Source organism: Ranitomeya imitator, chromosome 2 (assembly GCF_032444005.1).
Source record: "Ranitomeya imitator isolate aRanImi1 chromosome 2, aRanImi1.pri, whole genome shotgun sequence".
Classification (NCBI taxonomy): Eukaryota; Metazoa; Chordata; class Amphibia; order Anura; family Dendrobatidae; genus Ranitomeya; species Ranitomeya imitator.
Window position 1 is genome coordinate 385019942 of NC_091283.1, and position 14694 is coordinate 385034635.

The 14694-nt window shown below is 45.1% G+C and overlaps 2 protein-coding genes across 2 annotated transcripts in view; both read left to right on the forward strand.

Annotated features, from left to right (window-relative positions):
- Nucleotides 1-14694, forward strand: part of LOC138664091 (zinc finger protein 84-like) — a 76109-nt gene that overhangs the window by 37751 nt on the left and 23664 nt on the right. The window contains exon 7 of the mRNA XM_069750520.1: nt 6063-6080. Within this exon, the coding sequence (XP_069606621.1) occupies nt 6063-6080 (18 nt within the window). The remainder of the gene's footprint in view (nt 1-6062; nt 6081-14694) is intronic.
- LOC138664086 (oocyte zinc finger protein XlCOF8.4-like) overlaps nt 6956-14694 on the forward strand; it is a 30139-nt gene continuing 22400 nt past the window's right edge. Inside the window, exons 1-6 of the mRNA XM_069750516.1 lie at nt 6956-7009; nt 7233-7382; nt 7512-7691; nt 7775-7898; nt 7982-8079; nt 12571-12661. Of these exons, the coding sequence (XP_069606617.1) occupies nt 6983-7009; nt 7233-7382; nt 7512-7691; nt 7775-7898; nt 7982-8079; nt 12571-12661 (670 nt within the window). The 5' untranslated portion in view covers nt 6956-6982. The remainder of the gene's footprint in view (nt 7010-7232; nt 7383-7511; nt 7692-7774; nt 7899-7981; nt 8080-12570; nt 12662-14694) is intronic.

A 14694-nucleotide genomic window follows, 5' to 3' on the forward strand; every position in this document is an offset into this window, starting at 1 on the left:
ATGTTACATTTACATTTTCAATATAGAGTATTTCCCCCCCCTCCCCCTTCAAACAGCCCCCTTCGATCCCAAAGCCCCCCACCCCCACCCCACAAAGCAGCTCATCTTGTTAATTACTACCATCATTAAAACAATAGAGTATCTAATCCCTCAACCATTCGTATAAGCCACACTTCACATTACTATCCCATAGCAATCCATGGAGACCACATTTTATTGAACGTTTCAGTTTTCCCTTTCTTCTTATAAATCCCTTTTTCTAGTGTCAGGCCCTGTTTCACATACTGGAGGAACTCTCCTCTTGACGGCGGCTCTTCCCTAATCCAGTTTCTAGCTATCACCTTCCTAGCCATATACAACAATCTGGCTATAGCTATCTTTAGGTGTTTATCCACTCCAATCTCATCCACGCATCCCAACAAACAGACAACTGGATCCCTTGGCACCGTGCATCCATACGCACCTTCCATACGACTCAAAACTACCACCCAGAAGGCAGCCAACCTCGGACATGTCCACATCATATGGAAAATGTCTGCATCCGTAGACTTACACCTCGGACATTCAGAGTCATTACGCAATCCTGCCTTATATAGCACCATCGGAGACCTATAAACTCTGTGTATCACATAGAGCTGTGACAGTCTATACGGTTCACTCAACGACAGTCTTGGGATCCATTCCAACACCGACTCCCAAGTCTCGTTATCTATTGGGCCCAAATCCCTTTCCCATTTAGCTCTTGCCATTATTGGAAACCCCAATAGAAAAGTGTGCAACAGATCCCTGTACAGAGTGGATATGACTCCTCCAGTCGTCCCATCATTACACACATACTCCAGTACTATATCCCTTTGAATCCTAATACCTCCGTTCCTACTCTGAGCTCCAAAGGCATGCCTCATCCGCAAATATTGATACTCCCCTGCAGACCCAAGACCAAATTCCGCCTGCAATTGGGAAAATGATTTCAGTTCACCTTGTTCAATTATTTGATACACATACTGAATCCCTTTGCCCAACCACTCTATCAGTACCCCCAATGCCTCAAATTCTTTCAGATTGTTATTATGCCATAGCGGCGAGTATCTAGTCAAGTCCGTGATCCCACGTATGTGCCTCAATCTACTCCACAGCTTGCGTATCAACAGCAAAGTCGGATATAGCTTCCCCAAACTCTCCAAGGATCCATCCTCCAAACATTGCACCACTGGCCTTCTTTTTGTCACCACCTCCATCAACCGCTGTACTGCCCCAGATGACCCCTCATGCGCCCAGCCCCTTAAATGCTGACTCTGGGCTGCAAGAAAGTACAACTCAGGGTTAGGCAATGCCAAACCCCCATCATCCTTGGGTCGCTGAAGTGTCTCCAGTTTGATACGCGGATGCTGCCTCCCCCAAATCAGATTCCTAAACAGAGAGTTGATCTGTCTAAATTTCCCACGTGGTATCCAAACCGGCGCATTGTGAAGAATATACAGTATTTTCGGCATCAGAATCATTTTGATAAGATTCACCCTGCCTACCACAGACAAATGTAGCTTAAGCCATGCATCCGCTTTTGCCTTGAGGGCACCCAAGATTGGAGTCAGATTCTCATGTATATAGTCAGTGACCGGCATAGATACCCATATTCCCAGGTACTTAAATTTACTCGTCACCTCCAGTCGCCCGTCCTCCAATGGCTCCCCATCCACATCGTCCACCTTAAACAAGATAGACTTACTCCAATTTATCCTAAGTCCCGACACTGATCCGAATCGTTCAATAATCCCAATGGCTCCATCCAAGGATGCAACCGGGTCAGCCAGAAATAGCAGAATGTCATCCGCATACAACGCCACCCTTTCTTCAATCACCCCATATTTAAACCCCGTCATCTCATCAGACTGTCGAAGCGTAGCGGCCAGTGGTTCCACCGCCAGAGCAAACAAAAGGGGGGAAAGCGGACACCCCTGTCTCGTCCCTCTAGCCAATTGTATGGTCCGTGACAACTCCCCGTTTACCCTAACCCTGGCCATCGGCATCGAGTACATTAATTGAATCCATGATATGAACTGCGGTCCAAACCCCATTCTTCGCACCACCTGCCAGAGATACCCCCACTCCACACTATCGAACGCCTTGTGAGCGTCTAAAGATGCAATAACTCTCTGGCCACAGTTATCGGCTTTGAGTTGCAAGTTCATATACAGCCTTCGTAGATTAATCGCAGTTGACCTATCAGGCATAAAGCCAGACTGGTCTGAGTGTATCAGGCCAGAAATAACACTTGTCAACCTCATCGCCAACACCTTAGCCAGGAGTTTAACGTCGATAGTAAGCAAAGAAATTGGCCGATATGAATCCGGCTGTGTCGGGTCTTTCCCCTCCTTTGGAATCACCACTATTGTGGCCTCCCGCATACAAAATACTTAATAAGTAACATTTCTCACATGTCTACTTTACATCAGCACAATTTTGGAACCAACATTTTTTTTGTTAGGAAGTTATAAGGGTTAAAATTTGACCAGCAATTTCTCATTTTTACAACACCATTTTTTTAGGGACCACATCACATTTGAAGTCACTTTGAGGTGTCTATATGATAGAAAATACCCAAGTGTGACGCCATTCTAAAAACTGCACCGCTCAAGGTGCTCAAAACCACATTCAAGAAGTTTATTAACCCCACTTTATACTGAGGGCTATAACTTTTTTATTTTTTTGCTGATGATGCTGTATGGCGGCTCGTTTTTTGCGGGACAAGATGAAGTTTCCAGCGGTACCATGGTTATTTATATCCGGTTTTCGGATCGCGTGTTATTTCACTTTTTGTTTTGCTATATAGTGGGACAGTTTTATAGGTCGGGTAGTTACCGATGCGGTGATACTAAATATGTGTACTTTTATAGTTTTTTTTTTTATTTACATAAATGTATTTATTGGAACAGTATATACCCTACATAATTTTTTTATACGTGTAAAAAAATTTTTTTTTACTTTGTCCCAGGGTGGGACATCATGCTATAGTGTCAGATCGTGGATCTGACACTTTGCACAGCACTGTGTCAGATCTGCGATCTGACAGGCAGTGCTTCAGGCTTGCAAGCCACCTCCCTGTGGACCCGGAAGGCCCCCCGGGGGCTGCCATCTTGGATCCGGGGCCTGCAGGGAGGAGGATGGAGGAGACGCTCGGAACAACGTGATCACATCGCGTTGTTCCGAAGGTCTCATGAAAGAACGCAGGGAGCCCAATCCCTGCGAGATGCTTTCTTATGCCGCCGGAACGCTGCGATCATGTTTGATCGCAGTGTTCCGGGGGAAGTGGGGGGGGGGCAATGGAGTGGGAACGGACCGCTCCCAACACTATGATGTCAGCTGTGATTATCATCTGACACCCGGCCGCTCCCCCCGTGAGCGCAGCTCATCGGTGATGACGTACTATCCCGTCGGCGGTCATAGGGGCCCAGACCACCTCAACGGGATAGTACGTCTAATGTCAGAAAGGGGTTAAGCTGCAAATTGGCTCCGTCACTAAGGGGCTAAAGATTTTGTATCCACTTGTGAAATTTGTGCACGTGCTAAAGTGTGTCATAACCGGCCGGGGAATTGGCTCCATTGTCAATTCCAGAAGTACCGTGGACTCATTTGTTCATGGATTTCATCATGAATTAGCCTTTGTATGGAAGTAAAACTGTTAGTTGGTTTGTAGTTGACCTAATTAGTAGTTGGCTAATTTTGATCCTTTATCGGGTTGCTGCGGATCCGCAGTGGTTGTGACGCTAAGGATCTGCAGCTATTTTCCATGAGTTTACACTACCATGTAAACCTATGGAAAACAAAAACTGCAGTGCACATGCTGCGGAAAGAACGCCCAGAAACACCCGCTTAAAATTCCGCAGCATGTCAATTCTTTGTGCGGATTCTGCTGCGGTTTACACCTGCTCCATAATAGGTATCCGCAGGAGTAAAACCACAGGTGGAATCTGCACAAAAACTGCGGTAAATCCGCGGTAATTCCGCAGTGAATCCGCAGGTAATCCACAGTGCGGTTTACCAGTGGACAGGGCCGGACTGGGACTAAAATTCAGCCCTGGCATTTGAAGTTACACAGGCCCACTTGTCACATGGTGACTGTATAATATCTTTGTACACTTGTAGGCAGGGCCAGTTTTAGGCAAAGTGGGGCCCTACGCCTAGGCAAAGTTTAAAGTGGGGCCCCAAATGCTAACATATTGCACATCACCCAAAAGCATTTCGGTTGTATTTATAAGCGCTGAGTTCAGGCCGCTAAATGAGTTTGATCGACAATACTGAAGTTGTTCAACGCTTGTTTCCCGGCTTCTTTCCACCAGCTGAGGAATAATGATGGGGCAGAACGATCACTAATAGATCACTAACAGATTACCATACAGTATCATGTTATCAGCAGCACATCTACAGTTTACGCTGGCGATGTGCTGCTGAGAACATTGATTTTTGTTCCAGCAAAAACAATCTGAATATGCAGCATTTTACTTGTTTAGTAAAATACACCCCATAATCCTCCATATATTATAATGTGCACCGCAGTCCTCCATATAGTATAATACACTCCCTATAGTCCTCCATATATTAAAGTACACTGCTCAGTCCTCCATATAGCATAATACACTCTTCATAGTGCTCCAGCACAGCCCACGTACTATACAGCACAGCCCACTTAGCAGTATACAGCACAGCCCACACAGTAGTATACAGCACTGCCCATACAGTAGTATATAGCAGAACCCACATAGTAGTATACAGCACTGCCCTCACAGTAGTATACAGCAGAGCCCACATAGTAGTATATAGCACAGCCCACACAGTAGTATACAGCAGAGCCCACATAGTAGTATATAGCACAGCCCACACAGTAGTATACAGCAGAGCCCACATAGTAGTATATAGCACAGCCAACATAGTACTATACAGCACAGCCCACAAAGTAGTATATAGCACTGCCCACATAGTAGTATACAGCAGAGCCCACATAGTAGTATATAGCACAGCCCACACAGTAGTTTACAGCACAGAGCCCACATAGTAGTATATAGCACAGCCCACACAATAGTATACAGCAGAACCCACATAGTAGTATATAGCACAGCCCACACAGTAGTATACAGCAGAGCCCACATAGTAGTATATAGCATGGCCCACACAGTAGTATATAGCATGGCCCACACAGTAGTATATAGCACAGCCCACATAGTAGCATACAGCAGAGCCCACATAATAGTATATAGCACAGCCCACATAGTAGTATATAGCCCTGCCCACACAGTAGTATACAGCACAGCCCACACAGTAGTATATAGCACAGCCCACATAGTATACAGCAGAGCCCACATCTCTCTTCCCCCCTAGAATGGCCCCACAGTCCAGTAAAAAAAACACACTTCTCACCTCGTGCCCGTGTTGCTCCCTGCTCCTGTCTCGGCGGATGCCGCTGCACTGCCTGGGACACAGTGAGTGCGTGCACACCTGCAGTGTCAGAGGCAGAGCAGGGAATGATGGGAGAGGGAGCGTCAGGTGACCCTCTCTCCTCCATCATTGCATTCAACTATACCGGCGCGCAGTGGCCCACTACTGGCACCAGCCCTTCTGGCATTTGCCAGAACTGCCCGATGTCCAGTCTGGCCCTGCCAGCCGATTTACAAAAACAGGTGCGGAAAAATCAGCAGACATCCCCCCTACGTGTGCACATAGCCTTAGAGTCCTCTATCAGTTAATTGAAGCCTTGCTGTACACAGATTAGACCTGTAACCTCGGAGAGTAATATAACAGTAAGTGATTATTTTTCAGTGTGAAATCACATTAGACTGGGAATATTGAGCTCTTCAACAGCTAAGGCCTACATTTTAAAAACTCCAAACGTCAAGAGGGTTTTTGTCAAAATTACGGAGAATGTTGTGAGGAAAAAATACAATAAAAAAGATAATGTAGATGTAAACAACCCATTGAGGAAGTTATTAATAATTGTGCGGAGGAGCAGGTAGTGCACAGTGATGGAAATTTCAGCTGAATACAGAACTGGAGTCCAACTAACGTGATAGGGTTTCATCACAGTAGCAGTATTTGGTCAGTATTTTACATCAGTATTTGTAAGCCAAAACCAGGGATGGGTGATAAATACAGAAGTGGTGCATATGTTTCTATTATACTTTTCCTCTAATTGTTCCACTCCTGGTTTGGCTACAAATACTGATGTAAAATACTGACTAAATACTGCTAGTGTGACGGCAGCATTAGAATACAATCAGTGGTTAGCAATGCAGCGCTGGACTCACCCACCAAGGACAACATCTGCAGGAGTTTGTATGTTCTCTCCGTGTTTGCGTGGATTTCCTCCGGGTCCTTCGGTTTCCTCCCACATTCCAAAGACATACTGAGAGGGAATATAGATTGTGAGCCCCAACGGGGACAGTGATGAATAATGTGTGCAACCTGTAAAGCGCTCTGGAATATATAAAAATAAAGATTATTATTTTTATTATTATTATTATTGGTCCTTAGCACAGGTGAACTATAACACCAGATGACCAGTTCCAGCGCCGCCATTATCTGAGGGAAATAGAGAGAAAAAACTTAATTGAACAAAGCTGACCTCACTGAGCAGTGGAAACATTGTGCAGTCAGATGACTCCAGATTTCTGTTGCGCTGATTAGTGGGTCAGAATCTCCTACAAGCAGCAGGAATCCATGTCTCCTTCCTGTCAGGGGCAGTAATGGCGGAATGTGTTCTTGGCTCATCCTGGGCCCTTTATTATCTCGGGATAGATGTTTGGACATTACGGCTTACAGAAGCATTTTGGCCAATCAAGATCATCACCTCATGGCAGCTGTTTCCCTACAGTAAAAGGACAATGCACCTTGTCACAATGGCCACTAATCACAGAGGCCCCTGATCATGTGACCCTGACTCCTCCCCTCCTGTGACCTCATCACAGGTCCTGTGCGCACAGAACAGCCATATATGTGGTGTGCGGCTCTGCAGGTGGAGGTAGGTGCTGGAGATTCCCCATTACTGGGCGCAGGGGACATTAACCCCCTCAGTGCTGAGCCTGTGATAAATCTCTACATGTGACTATAATGGACTGTGTGTTATACCGGGGGCAGGACGGGGCCATGACTGGATGTAGTGATCATGTGACGCCGGTAACAGCTCCGGAGGTTTCTTACATGGGATCTTTATGATGTTACATCGTCATTTTCTCCCCATTCAGGTCCCTACAATATCGGATCCTCTCAGTGGAGATCTTCTATATAAGAGAATTCTCCTGAGTGACCCTACAAGGATGGATAGGGACAGGGACAAGATGGCGGAGAGGATATTACACCTCACCCTAGAGATCCTCTTCCGGCTTACTGGAGAGGTGAGAGATTCTGATGACGTCACATTACATCATTGTTATCTATGGGAATAACAGATGGACAGAACTGGAGAGGTGAGGACTCTGGAAATGTCTGTAGTGAGATTTATTAATGTGTCTCTCCATAACCAGGATTACACAGTAGTGAAGAAGACCTCTAGTGAGCGCTGTCAGGACCCTGTGTCTGAGGGATGGGGAAGACCCCTGAGCCCAATCACGGGGCCTCCACCTCACCCCCTGATACATGAGGACATCAATGGCCAGAAGATCCTAGAACTCACCTACAAGATGATTGAGCTGCTGACTGGAGAGGTGACACTGCTGGGAATGCTGGGACATTATACAGTAACGCTATGGAGGGATCGGGGGGATGACGGTATCATTGTATGTGTCAGGTTCCTATAAGGTGTCAGGATGTCGCCGTCTATTTCTCCATGGAGGAGTGGGAGTATTTAGAAGGACACAAAGATAAGTACAAGGACGTCATGATGGAGGTTCCCCAGCCCCTCACATCACCAGGTAATAGACAGGACTAAATACACACGGCCTATAATTATCTGTATGTAAAGAATGAATTCAGTCCCTGTATGTGTTTCCTCCAGTTCTATCCAGTGAGAGGACAACACCAGAGAGATGTCCCCGTCCTCTTCTTCCACAGGACTGTAAACAAGAAGATCTCGATGTTCCTCAGGATCATCAGGTAGATGGAGAGAAGATGTCATGAGATCTCCCCTATGATGTGTATAAGGCTATGAAGGTCTTGTGATCAGACTTGTTTTATCCCCCAGTATTATACACTGAACTGCCAATTTATTAGAAACATAGACACTTTATTGAAACATTCCTGTATAGAGAATACTAATAACTAGTGTAATATAAAATAAAGTGATAATTTTTCAGTCTGAAACCACATTAGAATGGGAATTTTGAGCACTTCACCTAGGCATGGTTGTCAGGAAAATTTTGAAAAATTCCTAACCTCTTCAGTTTTTCTTGTCAAAAGTATTAGTACTGAGAATATTGTGATTTAGGAAAAAATACAATAAAAGGGGATCCATAGGACATAATTGATTTGTTGAGGAAGATATTAATAATATGTGAGGCAGTGACCAGTGTTACATGTCAGGGTCACAGTATGTTCCCCCCAGGATGCGCATGGAGGCATATTGAAGCCATGGGAGTGCATTGCAGTCACAGGCGTAGCTGTGATTGCAATAAAAAATAAAAGTGAGTGTTAGTCTTGGACAAGCTATTTGTCCTGGGCAGATTTGAGAAAAGCTGCTGGACTTTTGTTTTGAAACAGACTACAGGATGGTATTGTGGCAGTCCATTTCCTTCCTGGCCTGGTTTTCCATGTGACTGAAGGTTCCAGGTTCTTTGGTTAAAAGCCCTGCAGTAATGGGTATGGGTGTATCAGGGTCACAGTTAAAGGGACACTGTCACCTGAATTTGGAGGGAGCAATCTTCAGCCATGGAGGCGGGGTTTTCGGTGTTTGATTCACCCTTTCCTTACCCGCTGGCTGCATGCTGGCTGCAATATTGGATTGAAGTTCATTTTTGTTCTCCGTAGTACATGCCTGCACAAGGCAATCTTGCCTTGCGCAGGCGTGTACTATGGAGGACCGAGAATGAACTTCAATCCAATATTGCAGCCAGCATGCAGCCAGCGGGTAAGGAAAGGGTGAATCAAACACCCGAAAACCCCGCCTCCATGGCTGAAGATTGTTCCCTCCAAATTCAGGTGACAGTGTCCCTTTAAGCCAGGGTCAGACATGCGAGAAACTCGCACGAGTCTCGCATTTCAATACCTGGCACTTATTTAATCGTATGAACATATATTTAAACATCATATAAGAATAAATAAATGATAAACAGTGATTGAAAAGAACAAAGGAACTGAAATCAGAGTCGTAGATCGAGATTTTCTATGTATGCAATAACATTGTCATTTCCAGTATAGAAATCATTCTCCTCCTATCTCTCTGACCGATCCTTCACTGTATGTTTTGCTGGTTCCTCCTCCTCTCACCTTCCCCTTACTGTTGGGGTTCCTCAAGGATCAGTCCTAGGCCCCCTACTCTTCTCGTTGTATACTGCCCCTATTGGACAAACAATCAGTAGATTTGGTTTCCAGTACCATCTCTATGCTGACGACACCCAATTATACACTTCTGCTCCCGATATCACACCGACCTTTTTAGAAAACACCAGTGATTGTCTTACCGCTGTCTCTAACATCATGTCCTCCCTCTATCTGAAACTAAACCTGTCAAAAACTGAACTCCTCGTGTTCTCTCCCTCTACTAACCTACCTTTGCCTGACATTGCCATCTCCGTGTGCGGTTCCACCATTACTCCAAAGCAACATGCCCGCTGCCTTGGGGTCATCCTTGATTCTGACCTTTCATTCACCCCCTACATCCGATCACTGGCTCGCTCTTCTTACCTGCATCTCAAAAACATTTCTAGAATTCGCCCTTTTCTTAATTTCGACTCTGCAAAAACTCTGACTGTTTCACTTATTCATTCTCGTCTGGACTATTGTAACTCTCTACTAATCGGTCTCCCTCTTGCAAAACTCTCCCCGCTCCAATCTGTCCTGAATGCTGCAGCCAGGATCATATTCCTCACCAACCGTTACACCGATGCCTCTACCCTGTGCCAGTCATTACACTGGCTACCCATCCACTCCAGAATCCAGTACAAAACTACTACCCTCATCCACAAAGCACTCCATGGCTCAGCACCACCCTACATCTCCTCCCTGGTATCAGTCTACCACCCTACCCGTGCCCTCCGCTCCGCTAATGACCTCAGGTTAGCATCCTCAATAATCAGAACCTCCCACTCCCGTCTCCAAGACTTTACACGTGCTGCGCCGATTCTTTGGAATGCACTACCTAGGTTAATACGATTAATCCCCAATCCCCACAGTTTTAAGCGTGCCCTAAAAACTCATTTGTTCAGACTGGCCTACCGCCTCAATGCATTAACCTAACGATCCCTGTGTGGCCTATTTATAATAAAAAAAAAAAAAAAAAAAGGTTCCTCGCATCATGTTCTCATACACTTTATGCAGTATTAGCCCTCTGTGTCTGTACTGCTACTTACTTAGGCAGGTAACTGGTTCATGCAGCTTTACATGAACACCTGAGCCTTACACTATAGCTGGTCCGAATAACTAAAGCAATTGTTACCATCCACCTCTCGTGTCTCCCCTTTTCCCCATAGTTTGTAAGCTTGCGAGCAGGGCCCTCACTCCTCCTGGTATCTGTTTTGAACTGTATTTCTGTTATGCTGTAATGTTTATTGTCTGTACAAGTCCCCTCTATAATTTGTAAAGCGCTGCGGAATATGTTGGCGCTATATAAATAAAATTATTATTATTATTATTATTCTTGTCACCAGTATAAGATCTGAGGGGACATTCCTCGACAATGTGCTGAATTGTTTGACGGTCAGTTCCACAGTCACAGGCAGGAGAGTCAGATTTTCCCCACTTATGCATAAGATCTGCACAGACACCAAAGTTTGTTCTGATACGATTCAAAGTGACCCAGGTTATCCTTGGCAGATTGAAGTCTGGTGGTGGGTTTTGAAAGTGAGGAAATGTTTGAGGCTCACCGTCTACAGCAGTGACCCAAAGTTCACGCCATTTGTCTTCTAAATTGAAATCCTGTTCATACAGGGTAATTGCGGTTCGGATGGGTGGATGTCTTGATTTCAGTCGCTGTATTTGAACATCTTGGATATTTTGATGTATTGGGAGATTTTCATTATTCACTACTTTGGTGTATTCTTTAAGTAGGAGCTTTTGTCTTCTCAGATTTGCAGGTGCGATATGGCTCAAGACAGGTAACCAGTGGATGGGCGTAGGTCTGACAGCACCAGAAATTATGCGCATAGAGTTGTTCATCTGATTGTCTGAGAAACTCGAACGAGTCTCGCATTTCAATACCTGGCACTGCCGCCGGCACTCTGGACCGGAGCATGCGGTTGCATAAAAATACATGCAGCCTCACGCTCCTGTCCGAGTGCCGGCGTCAGTGCCGGGCATTGAAATGCGAGACTTGTTCGAGTTTCTCGCATGTCTGACCCCGGCCTTAGTGTCAGTCTGGTGTTTGCTAGTGTGTAGTGCTGTCGGCTCTGCAGAGCTCCACCTGTGTGAGGCAACACAGGCAAGCGGAGCCAAACAGCCGGGGGAGCTGAGATGCCTGGCACCCACAGCGTACATAGTGGTGCAGTCACCTACGGCAACTGGTCTTGGAGTTGGACTGGAGTGTTTATTGGCTGCAAACTGGAGGATATGGTTCTCGGCTGCTATCCGGAGGATATCGTATACTGTGTAATGCTGTGAGTTGGACATTAATGCTGTCAAGTAAACACATTAAAGAGACTTTTGTTTGGAACTTTGCTGGGTCACTGCCTCATCACTGCATAGTATGGATACCGCTGCACTACAAATTGTAGGTAGTGCACAGTGTTGTAAATTTTAACTGATTACAAGACTGGTGTCCAACTAATGTGTTTTTAATCACTCATTTTTCCTTGGCACAGATGGGCTATAACATCAGATGAACAGTTCCTGTGCCACCATCTGTCAGGTGTCATCAGTTCAGGCAGGTGAAGGTAGCGAAATGGCGGGAGATTTTTTTCTTGGCTCATCGTGGATCCTTTGTTATCTGTGGATGGATGTTTGGACATTAGGGCTTACAGAAGCATTTTGGCCAATCAAGATCATCACTTCATGGCAGCTGTTTCGTTACAGTTGAAGGACAATGCACCTTGTCACAATGATCCACTAGTCATGGATTGATTCCAGGAATATTAGAGTTTTTGTTGCTTCCCTGGACTTCATAGTCCTCATGTTTTAATCCTATAGCGCATCTTCATGATGAGATGAAATAGACTGTTCACAACATATCAGTATCTCCATATTATTTGTGGAAGGGCCAATAATCCCACAGAATTACTTCTTCATCTAGTGGAATCTATTACAATCTGAATTGCTGAGGATCTGAATAGACAACGCGGGTGTCTCTAATAATGTGGCCATTCAGTGTGTGTTTTATACTTGGTGGAGATGACAGGGTAAAGCTGATCATGGACATTAAGTGTTGTCTTGATCTTCCCCCAGTTTTCTGGTTATGATATTTTCATCTTTCTCTGACTCTTAAAATTTTTGTTTCAGGGTAAATATCTGCCTCATATTAATACTACAGAGACATATATGAGAGGTGATGAGTGGTGTAAAGAGGAGATTCCCACAGATAAAAACACAGGTGAGTATATCCTAAAAAACAATCAGTGCCAGGAGCGCACATCGGGTTGGCTCCATCCCAGAGGGGAACACAAATCCATTATGGGTATTTATTTATGCGCCGTGATTGTGCTTATAATAATATATGATTATTTTGTGACATGTTCGGACATTTCATCTCTAGCACATATCTTGTCACTTTACCTGTCTTGCAGCACATGATAATTATTATTATATTACATTATATGGTGATCTGCTGCAGACTTCTGCAATTTCTAGTATAACCCTGTATTTTGTAAACCTACTACCATCCACTCTGATCATTACATAGTATATTTTTCCCCTAATTAAACACGTTGATTATGTGTCTGTATTCCTAAATCTAAAACAGATTTTGGTTCCGTTCCTCATTTTTGTACAATCATGTTCTTACATTCTGACATCTTCCGTCTTGCATCTAGTGATTTTTTTTTTTACATTACACTTGATCCATTTTTTTTTACTTTATATTTTACATATGTAATAAAAGATATTATTGGTTTTTAATTCACTCTTTTACTTTTAGTAGTGATTTTTTTTCAGTTATAGCTCTATAATCATGGCCTTTTTTGGTACCATGACATGTCAGGCACTTAACCTTTTTAGGTCCTTTTGTTTTTGCCACTTTTGAAGCAGAAGAGATACTTCTGTATTCACAGTCCTGTTTTATACAGGACACTCAGTGGATGTCTCTTAATATACTTTTGAAGCTTGTCAGTGCCGGGGATCCGAACTCAAGACCCCTGATATGGAAGGTAGAAACATAACTAGGGAGCCACAGGCTGTACTGTTCTGGAGAATTTTCTCAGCCTAAGGCCAGCGTCACACTCAGCGTATGAAAATACGGTCCGTTTTTTATGGCCGTAATACGCAGAAATGTCCCCAAAATAGTAATCCGTATGTCATCCGTAGGCAGGGTGTGTCAGCGTATTTTGCGCATGTCATCCTCCGTATGTAATCCGTATGGCATCCGTACTGCGAGATTTTCTCGCAGGCTTGCAAAACGGACATACAATGGATCCATGGGCTCAAATTATCGTAAAAACATATATACTGTTATATATATATATATATATATATATACCGTATATACTCGAGTATAAGCCGAGATTTTCAGCCCATTTTTTTGGGCTGAAAGTCCCCCTCTCGGCTTATACTCGAGTCATATACCCGGGTGTCAGCAGGGGAGGGGGAGCGGGGGCTGTGTAATCATACTTACCTGCTCCCAGCGCGGTCCCTGCAGTCCCTGGATTCTTCCTGCACTGAGCGGTCACATGGCACCGCTCATTACAGAAATGAATAGGCAGCTCCACCCCCATAGGGGAGGAGCCGCATATTCATTGCTGTAAATGATCGGTGCCATGTGACCGCTCAATTACAGGAAGAAGCTGCAGCGCCGGAGAAGCCAGGGACTGCAGGGACCGCGCCGCAGCAGGTAAGGGGAGCGCAGCGCTATAATTACCTGCTCCTCGCTCCGGCTCCGTCTGCAGCGTCCTCTAGCAGTGACGCTCAGGTTAGAGGGCGCTGTGACGTAGTCAGTGCGCGCCCTCTGCTGAGCGTCAGTGCTGGAGACGGAGCCGCAGAGGAGCAGGTAATTATTGAAAGCGCCGGCGTCCTGAGAAGAGAGGTGAGTATGTGATTTTTTTTTTTTTTTTTATGGCAGCACCAGCAGCATTCTAAGGAGCACCTATGGGGCCATAAAGGTGCAGAGCATATAAGGGGCACAGCATTATAAGGAGCATCTATGGGGCCATAAAGGTGCAGAGCATATAAGGGGCACAGCATTATAAGGAGCACCTATGGGGCCATAAAGGTGCAGAGCATATATGGGGCACAGCATTATAAGGAGCACCTATGGGGCCATAAAGGTGCAGAGCATATATGGGGCACAGCATTATAAGGAGCACCTATGGGGCCATAAAGGTGCAGAGCATATAAGGGGCACAGCATTATAAGGAGCACCTATGGGGCCATAAAGGTGCAGAGCATATAAGGGGCACAGCATTATAAGGAGCA